The sequence below is a fragment of the Anolis carolinensis genome, unplaced genomic scaffold (genome assembly GCF_035594765.1).
Source record: "Anolis carolinensis isolate JA03-04 unplaced genomic scaffold, rAnoCar3.1.pri scaffold_12, whole genome shotgun sequence".
Classification (NCBI taxonomy): domain Eukaryota; kingdom Metazoa; phylum Chordata; class Lepidosauria; order Squamata; family Dactyloidae; genus Anolis; species Anolis carolinensis.
Genome location: NW_026943823.1, coordinates 16,960,557 through 16,981,116, shown reverse-complemented (window position 1 = coordinate 16,981,116; position 20,560 = coordinate 16,960,557). Strand labels below are relative to the sequence as shown.

General features: G+C 41.8%; 1 protein-coding gene across 6 annotated transcripts in view; it reads left to right on the top strand.

Moving 5' to 3' along the window:
• The window catches only part of klhl13 (kelch like family member 13), a 71,625-nt gene extending 53,301 nt beyond the window's left edge, over positions 1-18,324 (top strand). For all 6 annotated transcript variants that reach the window (XM_062963918.1, XM_062963917.1, XM_062963922.1 and 3 more), the window contains 5 exons: positions 4,187-4,319; positions 4,410-4,606; positions 10,567-11,362; positions 15,206-15,319; positions 16,804-18,324. In XM_062963918.1, coding sequence (XP_062819988.1) covers positions 4,187-4,319; positions 4,410-4,606; positions 10,567-11,362; positions 15,206-15,319; positions 16,804-17,291 — 1,728 coding nt within the window. In that variant the 3' untranslated portion in view covers positions 17,292-18,324. The remainder of the gene's footprint in view (positions 1-4,186; positions 4,320-4,409; positions 4,607-10,566; positions 11,363-15,205; positions 15,320-16,803) is intronic.
• The last annotated feature ends 2,236 nt before the right edge of the window (positions 18,325-20,560 follow it).

The window sequence follows — 20,560 nt, the reverse complement described above, 5'->3', positions numbered from 1 at the left end:
TAAGGCCACACCTTGGGTGGGAATCTCTCGGCCACATCCTCGTCCTTTGAGTCCAGACTAGGGTCTCGGTCATAAAACAAAATATTGTTGCTGCTGTTTTAACTGCCATATATTTATTCATTACTGAAATGTAACACTGATTTATGCTTGGAACACACAGTAATATCGAGGAGCTCATAATATACAGATCATGCCTCTTTTGTATACAAATTGTCATGGGAAAAACATAAAAAAGCTCTCCCTTTTATTTTACAAACCTAAAGGTTGGGCGTGGGATGGGAGACACCAACAACAAAAAAGATAAAGCTCTGGGAGCTCAGCAAAACATGATGCTGTAATGCCAAACAAAATGAACAAATGTTCTATCCAGAGAATTCATGGAAATCCACCCAAAACATTGGTGGAAATGTGTTTTTCAAAATGAGTATTGTAGATCCACGACACAGGTGTGAAACAGTGAGGGCCGGCTAACACCTCCCAACAAAGGATTCCCTCAGGCATGAAGCAGCCAGGCTTTGAAGCTGCAAGGCCATGGTGCTTATTTATTTATTTATTTATTTATTTATTTATTTATAGCATTTATATTCCGCCCTTCTCACCCCGAAGGGGACTCAGGGCGGATCACATTACACATATAGGCAAACATTCAATGCCTTTTTTAAACATAGAACAAAGACAAGACAAACATAGGCTCCGAGCGGGCCTCGAACTCATGACCTCCTAATCAAGTTGGCCAATTTGTAACATTCAACAGAAAGGAGGAAACCATGAAAAGGAACAAAATCTGGCTACCAGTATTAAAAAACTCTAAAATCAGAACAGTAAATAAAGAACAACACCCAGAATACAGGGGAATTCCAGACAAGAAACAATCAGGGCCAGCTAACACCTCCCAACAAAGGATTCCCTCAGGCATGAAGCAGCCAGGCTTTGAAGCTGCAAGGCCATTCAGTGCTAATCAAGGTGGCCAATTGTAACATTCAACAGAAAGGAGGAAATCATGAAAAGGAACAAAATCTGGCTATCAGTATTAAAAAACTCTAAAATCAGAACAGTAAATAAAGAACAACACCCAGAACACAGGGGAATTCCAGACAAGAAACAATCAGGGCCAGCTAACACCTCCCAACAAAGGATTCCCTCGGTCATGAAGCAGCCAGGCTTTGAAGCTGCGAGGCCATTCAGTGCTAATCAAGGTGGTCAATTGTAACATTCACACTTGCCTCCAACAGACAAGAGTTCTTTCTCATACCACAGATATATAAACCCCAATTGCCTAGTTTCCAATAGACCTCACAACCTCGGAGGATGCCCTGCCATAGATGTGGGGAAAACGTCAGAAGAGAATGCTTCTGGAACATGGCAATACAGCCCAGAAAATCACAGCAACTCAGTGTTTGAAAAGGCTCCTGCTCTCAGTGATTCTTACAGCTACTGCAGAGTTCCTGTGTTGCAGATGGATTAGTTGAGGCTGTAATAGCAAGCAACTTTTTCTAAAGCTATCTAGTCGGTCTGTGTTAGAGACAGAATGCAGATTGCAGGGCTTCTGAGTCATTTCTTGGCTCCCTGACTCTCCCCAGAAGCAAAAGATGTGTCTTGCCTGTGTCTGAATTACCATAAAGAAGCAGTGAGCCTGCGCCTGGCTGAGGTCTGCCCCGCTGCTGCTCAATATTCATTGCCTTCACTCACTTCCTTGCCCTCCGCTTTCCTATTGTGCATCTCTTCTCTTTGATATATTTTGAGCTCCCCTGTCTGGATCTTCTTTTTTTCCCCCATAGCTTTTTAGGTCAGTCTTGAATTAGAAAGAAAAAGCAGGAAAAGATTGCTCGAAATGGGTTTGCACCTGCATCAGCAGAAATGAGCCAAGGAAGGCAATAATAATCCCGTGCTTTCCGTTTTTATCATGAATATTTCAGTGCACGAAAATGAACCCTAAGCAAATCTCAGGTCAATGATTGTGAGCCAGGTGCCGCTTGCAAGGAAAGCCGAGAAATAGTTGGACCGATTTGATTGAGAATTCAGATTGCAGGAACCGGGTGGGAACAAACAATGAGAAATTTTGGATTAAAATTTGTATAGAATTGGGATGTTGGCATCTATGAAAGGCAAGTGGACTGCATGATAGATAGATGGATGGATGGATAGATAGATGGATGAATAAATAGATAGATGATGGATAGATAGATGATGGATAGATGATGGATAGATAGATGATGGATAGATAGATGATGGATAGATAGATGATGGATATTAGCATCTCCATCCACTGCGCAGCCAGAAGCGTGGAGGCCTGGGCCCATAACCCACTGTCGGCGGGGATGATGGGTAGCAGAGTTGAAATCCAAAAATTCACCATCCCGGTCTGCCTCCTTCTCTCCAGATTGTCTCCCGGTATAAAAAACAGGACTGGACAAACTCACTCCAGCAGATGAGGGTTCAGTTGGTAGTCCAACGGCAAACAACTTTATTTACATGTTCTATTTACAGATAGAGCAAATTCAGTCCTTTCCTCCATGAGTTCTTTCCGAAAAACTCATACACACAATACATTGCTCATCGCTGTTCTCCGCTCGACACCAAAAAAACACTCCCTCAACATTTCACAGAAACAAGATAGTAAGTCCCGATCAAAACACACTTGACCCCATTGGTCCTGTGATACATCAATCATAACAGACTCTCATTAACTCCATAATTGCTGAATCCAGATTGATTTTAACATTTCACAATACACAATACCCTGACAGGATAGACGGATGGATAGATGGATGGATGACCGAGAGGTCATGAGTTCGAAGCCCGGGTCGGGTTAAGCCCCCCAACCATTAAATAGCCTGGCTTGCTGTTGACCTATGCAGCCCTGAAAGACAGTTGCATCTGTCAAGTAGGGAAATTTAGGTACGCTTTATGCGGGAGGCTAATTTAACTAATTTACACCACCATAAAACTGCCAGCAAAACATGAGGAAAGGAACGAGGAAGTACAGCCACTAGTGGACGGTGAAGCAACAGCTCCCCCTGTGGCCAGAATCATGAAGCTGGAAAAATGTTAAATGCCTCTGTGTCTGTCTACACTGTATGTTGTTTGTCTGTTGGCATTGAATGTTTGCCATATATGTGTTCATTGTAATCCACCCTGAGTCCCCTTCGGGGTGAGAAGGGCGGAATATAAATACTGTAAATAAAATAATAATAAATAAATAGATAGAAGAAGGAAGGGCCAGAAAGACATATTTCCACCATGTCTCCTTATATCATCAAATGGGAGCACCCTCCCCCCCAAGGTCTAACTGCCATTCTGGACCAGAATGAAGCAGAGCCAGGAAGACATCTTTCCACCATGTCTCCTGCATCATTTTAACAATATAATAATATATAATACTCATATTATACTATACTAATATTATAACATATTGTATATACATATAATATTGATAATAATATTATGATGTAATACACTGTCATAATAATAAGACACTATTATAATTGTATATCTATATTACTAATAATATTGCAATATAGTCGTATAGTACAATAAAATAATATACAATGCTTATGTAGTGCTTATGTTGTGCTATACTAATAATATAATTTATTATATGTATATATAACTTGTAAGCCACCCTGAGTCCCCTTTGGGGTGAGAAGGGTGGGATACAAATATTGCTAATAAATAAATAAATGGATAGATATATAGATGGATGGATAGACAGGGGCATACAATAGAGTCTCACTTATCCAACACTCGCTTATCCAACATTCTGGATTATCCAACGCATTTTTGTAGTCAATGTTTTCAATAAATTGTGATATTTTGGTGCTAAATTTGTAAATATAGTAATTACTACATAGCATTATTTCGTATTGAACTACTGTTTCTGTCAAATTTGTTGTATAACATGATGCTTAATTTGTAACATCATAACCTAATTTGATGCTTAATAGGCTTTTCCTTAATCCCTCCTTATTATCCAACATATTTGCTTATCCAACGTTCTGCCGGCCCGTATATTTTGGATAAGTGAGACTCTACGGTATTTGCATATCTACCCACTGTTTCTCTTTCTCCCTTTCCCTTCGCTCATCCCTTTCCTCTTTTCCATTCCCATACTGTGGGCTTTTGGTTTGTGGTCAAGAGAGATCTCCTTGTGACGAAGCAGAACTGTTCATGCTCTTTTCTCTTGTAGGGTTTTGACCAGCTGCGCATAGAAGGCTTGCTGTGTGACGTGACACTTGTGCCAGGCGACGGGGATGAAGTGTTTCCAGTTCACAGGGCAATGATGGCTTCCGCTAGCGATTACTTCAAGGCCATGTTCACAGGTACCGTGGATGCAGAGGAGGCACATTTCCGCTGGTGATAAGTCCCGCCTTCCGAGCTCTAACCGTATTTTATCTGAACTTTCTTCCCAGGTGGGATGAAAGAACAAGACTTAATGTGCATCAAACTCCACGGCGTGAACAAAATAGGTTTGAAGAAGATCATAGATTTTATTTATACCGCCAAGCTTTCTCTCAACATGGACAACCTTCAGGATACTCTCGAAGCTGCCAGCTTTTTGCAGATTTTGCCCGTGTTGGACTTCTGCAAAGTGTTTCTTATATCTGGGGTAAGGAGGCCTTGGGCTATTGTTCATCTGTCTCTCATGTGTTTGTGGATGATTTAGTGGCACAGTAAACTGGCAATTTGAAATAGTCCTTTCGTCATTCTGTTTGTTGTTGTGTGCCTTCAAAGTTGTGTCTGAACTATGACAACCTTGATCTAAGGTTTTGTTTGCATTGGAGTAATAATAATAATAATAATAATAATAATAATAATAATAATAATAATAGGAAACAATAGACATTGACAAAATTATGATCTGCCAACTGCAAAAGGCCACCCTGCTGGGATCTGTGCGTATCACCCGAAAATACATCACACAGTCCTAGACACTTGGGAAGTGTTCGACTTGTGATTTTGTGATACCAAATCCAGCATATCTGTCTTGTTTGCTGTGTCATAATAAAATAATAATAATAATAAATACAATAAAATCTCTTTCCTGCTTTATCTCTCTTAAAAAGAAACCCAAAGCAGCTAACAATAAAAGCAACATTCTTAGAATCCTAGGGTTGGAAGAGACCCCTAGAGGCCATCTAGTCAAACCCCATTCTGCCAGGCAAGAAAGGCACTCTCAACAGATGGCTGTCAATATGGATATTGGCTTGCTGTGAGTTTTCTGGGCTGCATGGCCATGTTCCAGAAGCACTATCTCCTGATGTTTTGCCCACATCTATGGCAGGCGTCCTCAGAGGTTGTGAGGTTTGTTGGAAACTAGTCAAGGGAGGTTTATATATCTACAGAATAATATCCAGGGTGGGAGAAAGAACTCTTGTCTGTTGGAGGCAAGTTTGAATGTTGCAGTTGGCCAAGCCGATTAGCATTTATTTGCCTTACAGCTTCAAAGCCTGGCTGCTTCCTGTTTGGGAGAATCCTTTGTTGGGAGGTTTTAGCTGGCCTTGATTGTTTCTTGTCTGGAATTTCACTGTTTTCTGAGTATTCCTCTTTATTTACTGTCCTGATTTTAGAGTTTTTAAATAGTGGTAGCCAGATTTTGTTCATTTTCATGGTTTTCTCCTTTCTGTTGAAATTGTCCACATGCTTGTGGATTTCAGTGGCTTCTCTGTGTAGTCTGACATGGTGTTTGTTAGAGTGGTCCAGCATTTCTTTATTCTCAAATAATATTCTGTGGCCAGGACTCAGCATAGACAGAAAGTAAATTAAGACTAAAAAAAGAAGACACCAAGAAAAAAATGAGTTTTTATTTTTTTGGCTGTATTATTATCCATAGTAGTAACGGTGAGGCCATGGACCATATTTTAGTTCTTGTGGACCACCATTGACCACAGGTAGGGAGCCACTGATTTAGACAAAGCAATTTTTTAGCCTCCTAAACTAAACAAAGAGCTGCCATTGTAATAGCTGTACTGGTTAACTGTTTATCATGTGGATGAAACAGATGAGACTGGACCAGATGGGACTGCAGATGTGCTAGATGGGTTTTTCTTTTTAATGAAATATGGATAGTTTGCCATAGTGGTCAGGTGTCTGTCTCATATTTGAGCATTTTTAATTGAATGCCACCACGTGGGGGCCAGTGTCTCTTCCATTGCACTGCAAGGGCTTTGGTCCATCCATGAGTTGGGGGCGGCTTTTTCTTCGCCTTCCTCAAAATCCATGCTGCCTCTTCTATCAAGGCATGCCTTTTGAGTGCCTGCCTTTATGGTTGCAGCTGGGCTCAGCTCTTGGCGGTGCTCTACAAATTTGTGTTTGCTGTGCAGTTTGGGCGAGTGTATTGCCGTGTGTGCTGGTTACATAAGGCGCATTATCTCTGATTCATGCGCATGTTTGGGTCCAAGAGCATGGGGTTTAAAGCCTTTGCTGTAAAAGACAGGATACTCACGACCCATTTTGTAGATGTCTCCCAACATTATGCACTGTCTTTAAAAAAAATTGTCAATAATAATAATAATAATAGAAGGAGAATTGAGGAAGGAGAAGGGACTCTTAAAATATACTTCCAGATTGTAAGATCTCTGTTTTAAGGCCCTGGAAAGCAAAATGAGACGACAAAGCGTTCCAACACCGAAGGTTGGGTTCAAAAACAACAAGGTGTCGAAGCACTTTTGTATGGTGAAGATTTGCATGAAAAGTGTCAACTTTCTCTTCCTAAAACCTGCATTTCCTTAAGTCCCTGAATTTTCTAAGTTGAATTCCAGCTCCAGAGCAAACTGAAAGGAAATGATGTCTAAATCCTGGACACTGCGGTCCAGGGGACCGTCAAGAGGCCAAAGAAGTGCCTTGTCGTTTATCCCCGGGTTTAGCAACGAGGATATAGGATTATCTGTGTGTCGGTTACGCTCGCAAACCCATTAACTGCTGGCATCTCCTAAATCCTCTCCCTTTTTCCTTTCGGGTCCTCAATTTATTTCTCACAGTTTTGCGACTACAGCTTCTGTGTTATTTGGAGCTACTGTCATCAACAACTCCTATCTATGGCTTTTAGTTTTCGTTGCAGTTGCTGAACCCTGACATGTCCTGGGCATCTTTCTATGCAGCTGAGAAGTTTTGATCATATTACAAGAAAAATGTATTTAAGTTTAGAATCATGGAGTTGGAAGGGACCCCCAAGGCCATCCAGTCCAACCCCCTTCTGTCAGGCAAGCAGACACAAGCCAAGCCTTCCCAACAGATGGCCATACAGTCCTCAAACTATAGAATCACAGCATCATACAGTTGGAAAGGGCCCTAAGGGCCATCCAGTCCAACCCCCTTCTGTTAGTCAGGAAGACACAACCCAAGCCTTCCCGACAGATGGCCATCCAGTCCTCAAACTATAGAATCATAGTGTCATACAGTTGGAAAGGGCCCTAAGGGTCATCCAGTCCAACCCCATTCTATCAGGCAGGAAGACACAAGTAAAGCCCTCCCAACAGATAGCCATCCAGCATGGTTTGAATGGCTCCTAGAGACCATGTTTGAATCCCTGCTCAACCATAGAAACCTACCTTGGGCAAGTCACACTCTCTCAGCCTTAGAGGAAGGAAAAATCAAACCCTCTCTAAACAGATCTTGCCAAAAAACATCATGATTGGTTTGCCTTTATTGTTAAAATAAGAAACAGTTTGAAGGCACACAGCAAACAAGCAACAAACATCACCTGATACAAAGTTCACACACCAGTCTGACGTATTATTTGTTGAGAAATGTGTGATTTGTGAGTGCCAACAGCATCACGCACACACAGTTATATAAAAATCATAAGGCTAAGCGGTTACTTGGCTGTACATCCAGCGGAGGCTGGACGCTTCTAAACATCTCTGTTCAAAACTGAGGTTTAAGCCTTAAGACTGTAAAACAATTTGGCATTTGGCTAGAACACCGGGTTTGTGTTGCTGGCTAAACTAAGGAGATAATCTGGGGAGCAAATGCTTAGAGGGCAAGGAAAAATCAGCTTTGTGTGTTTTCTTGCCTTCGATCCAATTTGTATTTTTAAATGTATTGGGTTCGAGGAAACACAAATAACGCTAGGGGACTTGTAAGAGGATGTGTGGAAGAGAAAGCATGAGCGCATCATGGATCAGAGTTTGTGAAAAGATGCAAGGGATTCGTTGGGCTACCCATTGGGGCAATCCAGCCCAAATCCCATTCAGAGGCACAAGGAGCTGTCTGGAACCTATAGCAGAAAGTAATGATCATTGTATGGTAGTTGCTGGCAAGGACATATTTATAGGATCTAAATGACTGAGGAAAGCAAAAGAAGAGAAGTGGAGGATAAGACCTGGCTCTGCTGACACTTCAAACTCTGCCCTGATGTTTTTAACAGGAAAGTTTTTTCATCGTGTCAGAAGTGACTTGAGAACATGTCGCGTCTGGTGTGAGAGAATTGGTCATCTATAGAGACGTTGCCCAGGGGACGCCAGGATGTGTTACCATCCTGCTGGGAGGCTTCTCTCATGTCCCCACAAGCTAGAGCTGACTGGTGGGAGCTTACCCAGTCTCGTGTTTACTTTTACAGGAAAAGTAAAAACTCTTCTGTCGGTAGGATTTTGGAATAGGAGAGACTGTGTATTTCATATTCAGACTCCTACATTGCAGTGGTAAGATGCTGGAGGTGACCTGAACTGGAAGTGAGCAGCAAGGAGAGTGGAGAGAATGGAGCTTTATATCAGAAGCAGTGCTCGGTTACAGGTCTCATTAGGGTAGGGCTGTCAAAATCATTTTCATGGAAGTCACCTCAGCCTTTTGTTTTCCATCAGAAGACCATTGGATCTGTGGACGGAGAATCCATGGAAGGCCAACTCCAATTTTTTTTTACATGGAGGTCGGTGGTCTTCAGTTTTTACCCAATTTGTCTCTCCAGATTTTAACGAATGACAATTCTCCCATTACTTTTGATTACACTGTGTGTAACACGATTTTTGTTCCTGGATTATAAATGTCATTTCCTAATTGGTTCTATCATAAAAACATGGAAGAAATTTATTAAACTGCAAAAAATTTGTTTGGGCCGGACATTCTACTATAGCACATTTTGCTCTAGTTTTTCAATGTGTATCTCATTGAGTCTCAACTAATTCAACCTAGTTCGTAGCAGCCACAATAATGAATCTTCTGGAGTAGATAACTACAGTACTTTCGAAGTACTGTATATACTCAAGTATAAGCCTAGTTTTTCAACCCTTTTTTTAAGACTGCAAAAGCCCCCCTCGGCTTATACTCGGGTGAGGGTCCTGGTTGGCTTATATTTGGGTCAGTTTATACTTGAGAATATATGGTACATTATTATTTTTCTCTATTATTATTGCTATTATTGTATTTATTATTTTTCTCTATTATTGTTGCTACTATTACATTTATTTTACTCTATTTTTATTATTAATAATACATTTATTATTTCACTCTGATCTTATTATTATTGCATTTATTATTTTACTCTATTTTTATTACATGTATTATTTTCCTGTATTTATTATTATTATTACATGGATTATTTTACTCTATTATTATTAAAAGGATACATAAGCACGTTGAAGATGAGAATAATGATTTGATCAGAGTTGGACAGTCTTATCTTAAATTTGAGCTTGATGTAAATATTCAAAAACATTTAACCTACTGATGCCTCAATTAATGTAATATTATTGGTATCTATTTTTATTTCTGAAATTTACCACCCTTGGCTTATACTGGAGTCAGTGTTTTCCCAGTTTTTTTGTGGTAAAATTAGGTGCCTCGGCTTATATTCGGGTCAGCTTATACTTGAGTATATACGGTAAGTGGCTTGTGATGTGGTCTTCAAGGAGATCTGGAGTATATAAATGGGTCCTTTCTCCCAGGTATAGATGAAGTTTGAGGCTTGGTCACCAGGAAGGTAGCTTCCTGTGATGTATTTTAAGCCAAAAAAAAAAAAAAAGTCTGCATGCCTCTTTCAAATCTGATTGGATCTTTCTCTAGTGAACATCAGTTTGAGACCATGTCCACTTTCCTGGAATTGCATTCAGGGTCTGAGTTTATATTACACTTTCATTACTTTGTGAGTCTTGACATAGGTTGTCCTGGATTCACTTCAAGCCAGTGATTCAGAGGGGCTTTTGTTTACTAATTTGTATTCAGAAATAAGAAAACATAACACAGTAAAAATATTTTAAAAACAGAAAAAATAGCATATGTTATAATGTACATTAATCAAACTAAGTAAGCTATCTAACTTTTATTATAGTTCATCTAATTCTGAACTTAGTTTTATGTGCAATGGTTCCTTGGAAGAATGGTATTAAGTAACTATATGTTTTAAGCTTGACTAATGCATTTTATGGATTATTGTTAATGGTTTTAAATGTGTTGCTGTTCTAATTGATCTGTTTGGCGTTGAATTTTGTTGGTTGTTGTAAGCTGCCCTGAGTCCCCTCGGGTGAGAAGAGTGGGGTAGAAATGTTGTAAATAAATAAGTAATAAATAAATTCATAAATCCTAAATCAGTTCAACAGGTGTTGATCCTTTTACCTTTCCTCCTTGCTCTCCTAGGTCTCGCTGGAGAACTGTGTGGAAGTGGGCCGGATTGCCAACACGTACAACCTGACGGAGGTGGACAAATATGTGAACAATTTCATCCTCAAGAACTTCCCGGCGCTGCTGAGCACCGGCGAGTTTGTGAAGCTCCCCTTCGAGCGCCTGGCCTTCGTCCTCTCGAGCAATAGCCTTAAACACTGTACGGAGCTGGAGCTCTTCAAGGCTGCCTGCCGCTGGCTGCGCTACGAGGAGGCGCGCATGGAGTGTGCCGCCAAGCTTATGAAGAACATCCGCTTCCCACTCATGACACCACAGGACCTCATCAACTACGTCCAGACAGTGGACTTCATGCGGACCGACAACACCTGCGTCAATCTGCTCCTGGAGGCCAGCAACTACCAGATGATGCCCTACATGCAGCCGGTTATGCAGTCGGAACGGACGGCCATCCGCTCGGACAGCACCCATCTGGTGACCCTTGGGGGGGTGCTCCGGCAGCAACTGGTGGTCAGCAAGGAGTTGCGCATGTATGACGAAAAGGCACACGAGTGGCGCTCCCTGGCCCCCATGGATGCCCCCCGCTATCAGCACGGCATTGCTGTCATTGGGAACTTCCTCTACGTAGTGGGTGGGCAGAGCAACTACGACACGAAAGGAAAAACGGCTGTCGACACCGTCTTCCGCTTTGACCCGCGATATAACAAATGGATGCAAGTGGCCTCCTTGAATGAAAAGCGGACCTTCTTCCACCTAAGTGCCCTCAAAGGACATCTATATGCCGTCGGCGGGCGGAACGCGGCAGGGGAATTAGGTGAGGCTTTACCCCGTTTTCCTTGGTTTCCGCTGACTTTCTGGCACATTATGTACTGTCATGGGCATCCTTCAAGTTAACAGAAATATATTGGGATACCTGCTTAATTACCGTAGTTGTAAAGGAATATTTATTGCTCCGTTCCTTTTTGCATGTTTACATCTTCCTTCTTCTTTAGTCATTTAGGCATTCTTTGCTCTATTATTATTATTATTATTATATTTTATGACACAGCAAACAAGATAGATATGCTGGTTTTCATTTCACAAAATCACAAGTCGAATACTTCCCAAGCGTTTAGGACTGTGTGATGTATTTTCGGATGATGCGCGCAGATCCCAGTAGGGTGGCCTTTTGCAGTTGGCAGATCATAATTTGTCAATGCCTATTGTTTCCAAATGCCGGCTGAGATCTTTTGGCACGGCACCCAATGTGCCGATCACCACCGGGACCACCTGCACTGATTTCTGCCAGAGTCTTTGAAGTTCAATCTTGAGGTCCTGATAGCAGCTGAGTTTTTCCTGTTGTTTTTCGTCAATGCGACTGTCACCTGGGATGGCAACATCAATGATCCATCATCATCATCATCATCATCATCATCATTATTATTATTATTATTATTATTATTATTATTATATACACAACAAGATTAGTACACAGCAAACAAGATCACTATGCTGGCTTTTGTATTGTATCACACATCGGACATTTCCCAAGTGTCTAAGACTATGTGATATATCAGCAAATAATGCGTGCAGATTTGAGTAGGGTGGCCTTTTGCAGCTTATATATGGTAATTTTGTCAGTGCTGATTATTTTCAGGTACTGGCCAAGGTCTTCAGGCACTGCAACCAGTGCGCTGATCACCACTGGGACTACCTTGACTGGCTTGTGCCAGAGTCTTTGCAATTTGATGATGATGATGATGATGATGATGATGATGATGATGATGATGATTTTACTAGCATATATACCTATCATTGTCCAGGTGTCATTGGGACTGCTCTTTGCCTCCCTTTCTCTCTTATCCACATTATTGTTTTTTTTTTTTAGGTGACATGATAGTCCCCTTTGGGGTGAGAAGAGCGGGATATAAATGTAGTAAATAAATAAAATAAATAAATGATAGAGGGCTGCTTCACCTAGTGGTACAAATATGTGTGTGTATAAATGCTTTTTCTCTTTAAAAGAAACTCAAAGCAGTGAACAGTGCTAAAATACAACGAACAATTCAAAACCTAAAGCATATAAACACTAAAATAAAATTAACCTTAACCTTAAGACGATTAAAAAATAAATAGATTCTGCAAGTTTGAGCCTGCATGTTTTCTCTTCTCTGGATCTTCTACTATCAGGATGTGGGAGATGGAGCCCTTCCCAAATGAGGATTCTCCACTGTTTAGGTTTAAGATGCTGGACCTGTGTATTTTTATGCCAAAGCTGTGAGTGGGTACTTGTATGTCTTTTATCTAATTTTGGTTCCTTTTGCTGCTAGTTCTTGTGAGTCAAGGAAAGGAGGCTAGGTCTCGACTGGATCCTTATGTTCTCTGCTTTTCCGCCTTTAGCGTCCTCCATTATTATTAAAGCAGATTAACCAGATCTCGTATGTTTTTTAAAAATAGCCAAATGGTTATTGAACCAGAACCAACAGAAAGAACTCTGTCTTTTTATGAGTGGGAGGCTGAATGAGAAATGGCATTCTCTTGCTCCCTGCCAATGCGTGGTTGCTCACCGTGGCTCCTTCGTGGCATATCTTGTAGCCTGACGATGCCTCCTTTTGGCATTTGCCACAGAATCTCTCCTGTGGACTCCTAAAGAGTTGCATTGTAACAGGTGTCGTGTATTTGTATACAAAATCAGGGTCTGGGAGGCCGTTTTTTTTTTATCTGGAGGCTCGGATGTCCTCCTCCTCCTCCTCGCCCATATTAATTGCAATGCAAGCTATTGCAGCCCACATTGACATTTGCAGCCAGAGGGTGAAGAATTGACATAATCTTCCCTTTCTGCTGCAAAAGATATCGGGGAGGAAGACGAGGCAATGCATTCTCATTCTGTGACCATTGCAGGTCGGATTTCCCTTTCACAGCGCAAAAAAACCTCCACAGCTCTGGGAGGATTTTGTCTCGAAACGTATGGCATTGTTTTCCATCAGACAAGCCTTTCATCTGCTAAGATCAGGGGCCATTGTTCGTTTTGACACTTGGAAAATCTATCTTTTGCAAGAGAAGCTGGGGAGTTCACCTTGATTGAGAAGCAAATGTCTGTCCTGTTTTAGGATTTCCACGTCAGGCCTAGAAATGTGGAATTTTAAGCAGTATCTTTCTTGGTGGTATGGATCTCCTGTGAAATGGAAAAAGGAAAAGTATGGTATATAATATAGTTTAAAGTAACTAATTTATGAGTTCTATATTTGTAAGTTTTATATTTCTATAGTAATATAATATTTTATATATCCAATCTGTAACACCATATTACATATTCAACTTGTATAAGAAAAGGATTGTGGTGACGTACCTACTTAAGTCTGAACTGGATTTAAATGAAGTCAGTGATAAACCATAACCCTGTCCCTGTTGTATATCCAACAACTAATGTTAATCTATTTGCAGAATTTGTTCCAAAAAAGTAACATATATTCTAAATTAAGTATCCAATAATTATATTATTATGCAACTGGAATTGTATAACACTTAACATAAATGTATAATATGGCAACACTTCACATAAGTACACCTATAAACCTGTTGCAGTTTCAGGTTTTACTCTCAGTCTTGACACATAAGGTAAATGAAACCCAACAAAAACATTTTTAACGTCTTGATAATGTTCTCAAATGCTGTTGGATTTTTTATCCAACTGGGTTTGTACAGTTCTTAACATAAATATGTATACTTTAGTAACACTTTACATAAGTATTCCTTTAAAACTAAATTTTAACTCCAGTCTTGACAATGGATATGAATCTCCTGCCATAGGTTTGCCTGGATTGGTTTAGGTTGGAAGTGGCTGTAGGCAGCAGGTAGTAAGAGCCGATTTATACCTGTCTGGGGGACTCTGAATAGTCACTGGAGTCACAGACATAAGGCATTACATGTGAAAAAGACCTTGGAGTCTTAGTGGACCACAAGCTGAACACGAGCCAATAATGTGATGCAGCAGCTTAAAAAGCCAATGGGATTTTAGGCTGCATCTAAATGAACATAGTGTCTAGATCAAGGGAAGTCATGATGCTCTTCTCTTCTGCTTTGGTCAGACCTCTTTACCTGCAATATAACTGTGTCCAGTTCTGGGCAAAGCAATTCAAGGTAGAATGTGTCCAGAGAAGGGCGACTGAAAGGATCAAAGTTCTTGAAGACATGAATCCCTCTGAGGAGTGGCTTAAAGAGTTGGGTTTCTTTTAAGAGGAGACATGAGAGGATCCATGTTGAAAGGATGCCATAAGGTAGAGAGAGCAGGCCTTGTTTTGTGCTGCCCTGGAGACTAAGACTCTGTGGAGCCATGAGTTCAAATGATAGGAAAGGAGATTCCATCTGAACCTTAGGAAGAACTTTCTGACCATAAGAAGAGTGGAACTCTCAGCTTCGGGGCCCAGTGAAGGCTCCTTCTTTGGAGACTTTTGTCAATATGTCGAGGGTACTTTGAATATACTTTTCCTGTCTGGCAGAAGGGTGTTGGACTAGATGGCCCTTGGAGGTCTCTGCTGGCTCAAATTGTTCATGGGACAGCTCTCAGGTTGCCTTTCATGGAGAGGTGGTTCTTTATTTTACTGAAGCAAAAGGGAACCAAAAACAGCGAAAGCTAGTGGGTGTCTTCACTTTGCTTTTCTTGTCTTTTTCCCACCAGCCACAGTGGAATGCTACAACCCGCGTATGAACGAGTGGAGCTACGTGGCAAAAATGAATGAGCCCCATTATGGCCACGCCGGGACCGTCTATGGGGGCCTGATGTACATTTCAGGTAGGATCCTCTATAGCTGGGAACCCTTCCCTTCCTGGAACGTTCCTTATAATAATAATAATAATAATAATAATAATAATAATAATAATAATAATAATAATAATAATGGGACTTGGGGCGGCTTACATGGGACCAAGCCCAGGCAAAACAGACAATATAAAACACAACAATAAAACAAATCAATCAACAATAAAGGAAGTCATAAAACAAATAAGATCATATAAAACAAACATGCTTGATAAAATCCTGGGTTGGCTCCTAAAAAGAACTGGGCCATAAAAGTGCTAGTAGTGTCAGATACAGTAAGGGAGAGGACTATACAAAACCATTATCCCATTAAAGTGCTGGGGAAAGCATAAACAAAGGAGACTATGGCCAGCTAAAGGAATAAAGTGCAGTAAAAATAAAAATGGGCAACAGAACCAACTTCTCTTGGCCTTTCTTACAGAAGGAACAGCTTGCTAAATCTCCAGCACTCGTTTTAGGTAGAATTGTCTCAGCCCATAGGTTGCCTCCTCCTTCTTTTGAAACATTCCTTTTTAAGAATTGGTTTGTGGTTGCTTTAAACCAGTAGTTCCCAACCTTTGGGCCTCCAGGTGTTTTGGACTTCAACTCCCTGAAATCCCAGCCAGTTTAGCAGCTGTTAGGAATTGTGGGACCGGAAGTCCAAAAACACTTGGAGGTCCAAAGGTTGGGAACCACTGCTTTAAAACTCCTGGGACAAGAATTGTATGGCTTTCTGCAGAGATTCCCGTACATGAATAGATTGTTGTTGATCAAAAACAAGATATCCTCTAAAAATAAGCCCAAATGTATGTCTTTTGGAGCAAAAATTAATATAAGACCCCATCTTCTTTTCAGGGAAATACAGTGCCCGTGCCTTCAATTGTGTAATAAAATTTAAAAAGTTTTCTGTTCCTGGTTTGAAAGTGTTATTTCCTGTTTAAATGTGCGGTCCTTACTCTGAAAGTAGTTGTTATACTCCAGAAACTTTGTTTTCATGGTTGCCATTTTTAACCTTTCATTCGCCATTTTTAGCCTTTTTGCAGTTTAATAAACTTCCATTTTTTCGCGTCAAGAGCGACTTGAGAAACTGCAAGTCACTTCTGGTGTGAGAGCTGCATGGATGTTGGCCGTCTGCATGGACATAGCCCAGGGGATGCCCCAATGTTTTACCATCCTTGTGGGAGGTTTCCCTCATGTTCCTGCATGGGAAGCTGGAGCTGACAGATGGGACCTCACCCTGCTCCCTGGATTCAAACCACCAACCTTTTGGTCAGCAATCCTGTCGGCACAAGGGTTTAACCCATTGTGCCATGAGAGAACTAATTAGGAAATGGCATTTATAACCCAGGAACAAAAATTGTGTTGCATAATGTTATCAGTCTGATTAATGTTTCTTCTCTTTCTTTCTTTCTTTCTTTCTTTCTTTCTTTCTTTCTTTCTTTCTTTCTTTCCCCTCACCTTACCAATCCGTCTTTTAGGGGGCATCACTCACGACACTTTCCAGAAGGAACTCATGTGCTTTGACCCCGATACGGACAAATGGACCCAGAAGGCCCCCATGACCACGGTCCGGGGTCTGCACTGTATGTGTACTGTGGGTGACAAGCTGTATGTCATTGGTGGGAACCACTTCCGGGGCACCAGCGATTACGACGACGTCTTGAGCTGCGAATATTACTCGCCCACCCTGGACCAGTGGACGCCCATTGCGGCTATGTTGCGGGGCCAGAGCGACGTCGGGGTGGCTGTCTTCGAGAACAAGATCTACGTGGTGGGGGGGTATTCATGGAACAACCGGTGCATGGTGGAGATAGTCCAGAAGTACGACCCAGAGAAGGACGAGTGGCACAAGGTCTTTGACCTCCCGGAGTCCCTCGGGGGCATCCGCGCCTGTACGCTGACAGTGTTCCCCCCCGAGGACAATACGGGGTCACCCTCTAGAGAATCGCCCCTTTCGGCTCCTTGATAGAAAGAGAGGCTTCTATGCCGGACTCGCTGCTCCGCCGTTCCAATACTGTCACGCTGCCTCTTATTTGTCTTCAGTAGTTCTCTACCAGGTGTCGCTTGAAGCTGGTGGCACACTGGTGGGGAGTGAAAGACAGATGGATGCTATTTGTCCTCATTGGTCTGGAGGAAGAGGAATGTGCCGAACGACAAAAAAGATATGTTCCTTTGGAGCCAAAAATGAGGAAAACAAGGTGTCTTAAGAGGTCCTCTCTATCCGTCTTCGCATTAGGTAACATTGGTGTTGTGTGCAAAGCGGGAATCCCAGCAAGTCCAAGAAGAGGGTCTGTTGTGCTTGTGCGGACACAACTGATGGGTGATTTGTGTGTGTGTTTGGGGGGGAGGGGGCTTGTTTGCAATGCCTTGGAGCCAAAGGGCTGTCTTGTCCCGGCCTCAAGCCGGTGCAAATATTGTCGGCGACTCTCTGGCCTCAGCTACCTCCCCTTCTTGCCGTTTCCCGACTTTGGGGGGATCGGGTCTTTTCAGCAAAGAGGAGAAACCCAGCCGTATGGAAGCTGTTCATCCGTATACAGCCCTGAATCTATACACCAGGGTTGTTGGGTTGGGTTTTTTTAAGTAATCTATTAAGATCTCTTTTTGCCCCTATTAAAAAAAACTAGAAATGTCTGAGGTTATCAGTTGTCGTTCTCCCCCTTTTCTTCTGCTGAAATTATGATGGGAGCCGCATGGGGATCCCGTCCAATCGCACTGGATTTTAGATAGACAAGGGCTAGAAACTCTCACTTCGGAAGCCAATAAAAAAGTTTGACCGAACGGTCCCCTTTCCAGACGAAATTTAATCTGCCCTTTCCCAAATATCCTTGTTTTGTTTTGTTTTGGCTGATAAGAGCTCTTACCTCTCTCACACACCTCTGTATAAAATCTCAGTTAATACGGTTACTTAGCACAAAACGCAGCTTGGAACAGAGAGCTGCTTTTGCTCAGAGAATTCAGATTACCGTGTTTCTTTTGTTCAATAAAATCTTTAACTGCAATTAGTGGGCTGGTTTTTTAAAAAAGAACAAAAATTCCTCCAAAGAGGTCTTATTAATGCAGCCTCCTTCCCTCTCGGTCCCTCTCCCCGGTGGTTGCCAGGTAACTTCTGCATCGCTCTTTCTGTGTGGGTAGCAGCCGAAACCTGCTGGGAAGAGCTTTTCGGAATGGGGAGCTTGACCTACTTTCTCCTGAAGCTCCCCTGGGAAGCCTGCGCGTCCTCCTTTGCGAATTTGGCATCTGACTGTTATGTTTATATGTAACATGCCACTGTGGATGGAGCTGTGCTTTGCAGAAGGCAAGAGTCCAAGATGTTTCTAGTAGAAGGATCTTCCTGGAGCCTGTTATGAAGAAGCTTAAGGAATTTTGGAGGCACTTTTTGGGGAAACTAAAACTTATTGTAAAGGAACTCCAAGAATTTTGGAGACCTTTTTTTGGGAGGACCTGGAGCCTATTATGAAGGAGCTTCAGGAATTTTAGAGACCCAGAACCCATTATGAAAGAGCTTCTGGGATTTTGGAGATCTAGACTCCATTATGAAGGAGCTCCAGGAATTTTGGGGACCTAGAACCCATTCTGAAAGAGCTCCAGGGATTTTGGAGATCTAGAATCCATTATGAAATAGCTCCAGGCATTTTGGGACCTAGAATCCATTATAAAAGAGCTTCAGAAATTTTAGAGACCCATTATGAAAGAGCTGGGATTTTGGAGAACTAAAACTCATTATGAAGAAGCTCCAGGAATTTTGAGGACCTAGAACCCATTATGAAATAGCTTCAGGCATTTTGGGGGCCTAGAATCCATTATAAAAGAGCTTCAGGAATTTTAGATACCTAGAACCCATTATGAAAGCTTCTGGGATTTTGGAGATCTAGAATCCACTATGAAGGAGCTCCAGGAATTTTGGGTACCTAGAACCCATTATGAAAGAGCTTCTGGGATTTTGGAGATCTAGAATCCACTATGAAGGATCTCAAGGACTTTTGGGGACCTAGAACCTATTATGAAAGAGCTCCAGGGATTTTGGAGATCTAGAATCCATTCTGAAGGAGCTCCAGGAATTTTGGAGACCTAGAATTCATTATGAAGGAGCTCCAGGAATTTTGAGGACCTAGAACCCATTATGAAATAGCTCCAGGCATTTTGGAGATCTAGAATCCATTATGAAGGAGCTTCAGGAATTTGGGGACTTAGAACCCATTATGAAGGAGCTCCAGGAACTTTGGGGACCTTTTTGGGGAGACCTGGAGCCCATTATGAAGGAACTCCAGGAATTTTGGGGACCTTTTTGGGGAGACCTGGAGCCCATTATGAAGGAACTCCAGGAATTTTGGGAACCTTTTTGGGGAGACCTGGAGCTCCTTCATAATTGATTCTAGATCTCCAAAATCCCTGGAGCTCTTTCATAATGGATTCTAGATGTCCAAAATCCCTGGAGCTCTTTCATAATGGGTTCTAGGTCCCCAAAATTCCTGGAGCTCCTTCATGATGGATTCTAGATCTCCAAAATCCCAGCAGCTCTTTCATTTTATAGACCTAGAATCCATTATGAAGGAGCACCATGAACGTTGGGGACCCTTTTTGGGAGACCTGGAACCCATTATAAAGGAACTCCAGGAATTTAGGGGACCAATGTTTTACGAAATGATTGTTAGGGGAGATCGAGGGATCCCACGTGGACCACAGGCTGTACTTTGCCCACCTTTGGTTTCATTGTGAAAGACACAAGTTCACATCTCTTGGTTCACTGGATGAGCTTGAAGCAGGCCCTCACTCAGTCTTGGCCTCATGGATTACTTTATTCCAATTGGCATTATATGCCAGCTTTCTTTGGAGAGAGAGAGAATCGACATACACGTTCCTGCCACACGTCAAAGGAAAGGCATATGTTGACTCTCAAAAGGCGAGCGAAACGAAGTGAATTAAAAATGCCATGGGAACAGAGGAGAAATGGTGTGATGACTCAGTTTTCCCATGAACCTTTTCTTTAAAAACGGTTCTCGTCATGATTGTAAAGAGGAGCTTGAATATGTCTGGATTGCATCTTTGTATAGCTCACGGCGTATTCCTACTAACTTCATTTCTTTCCCAACTTTCTCCCTTTTAGGGGCTCAAGGTGGCGAACGACCACGTGATCTAATAAAAATTGAAAATAAATATAAAAATTATGACAAAATTGCCAAATCCAGTTTAGCATAGCTAAACCTTCCCAATGACCTCTCTGCAGCTTTTTTTTGC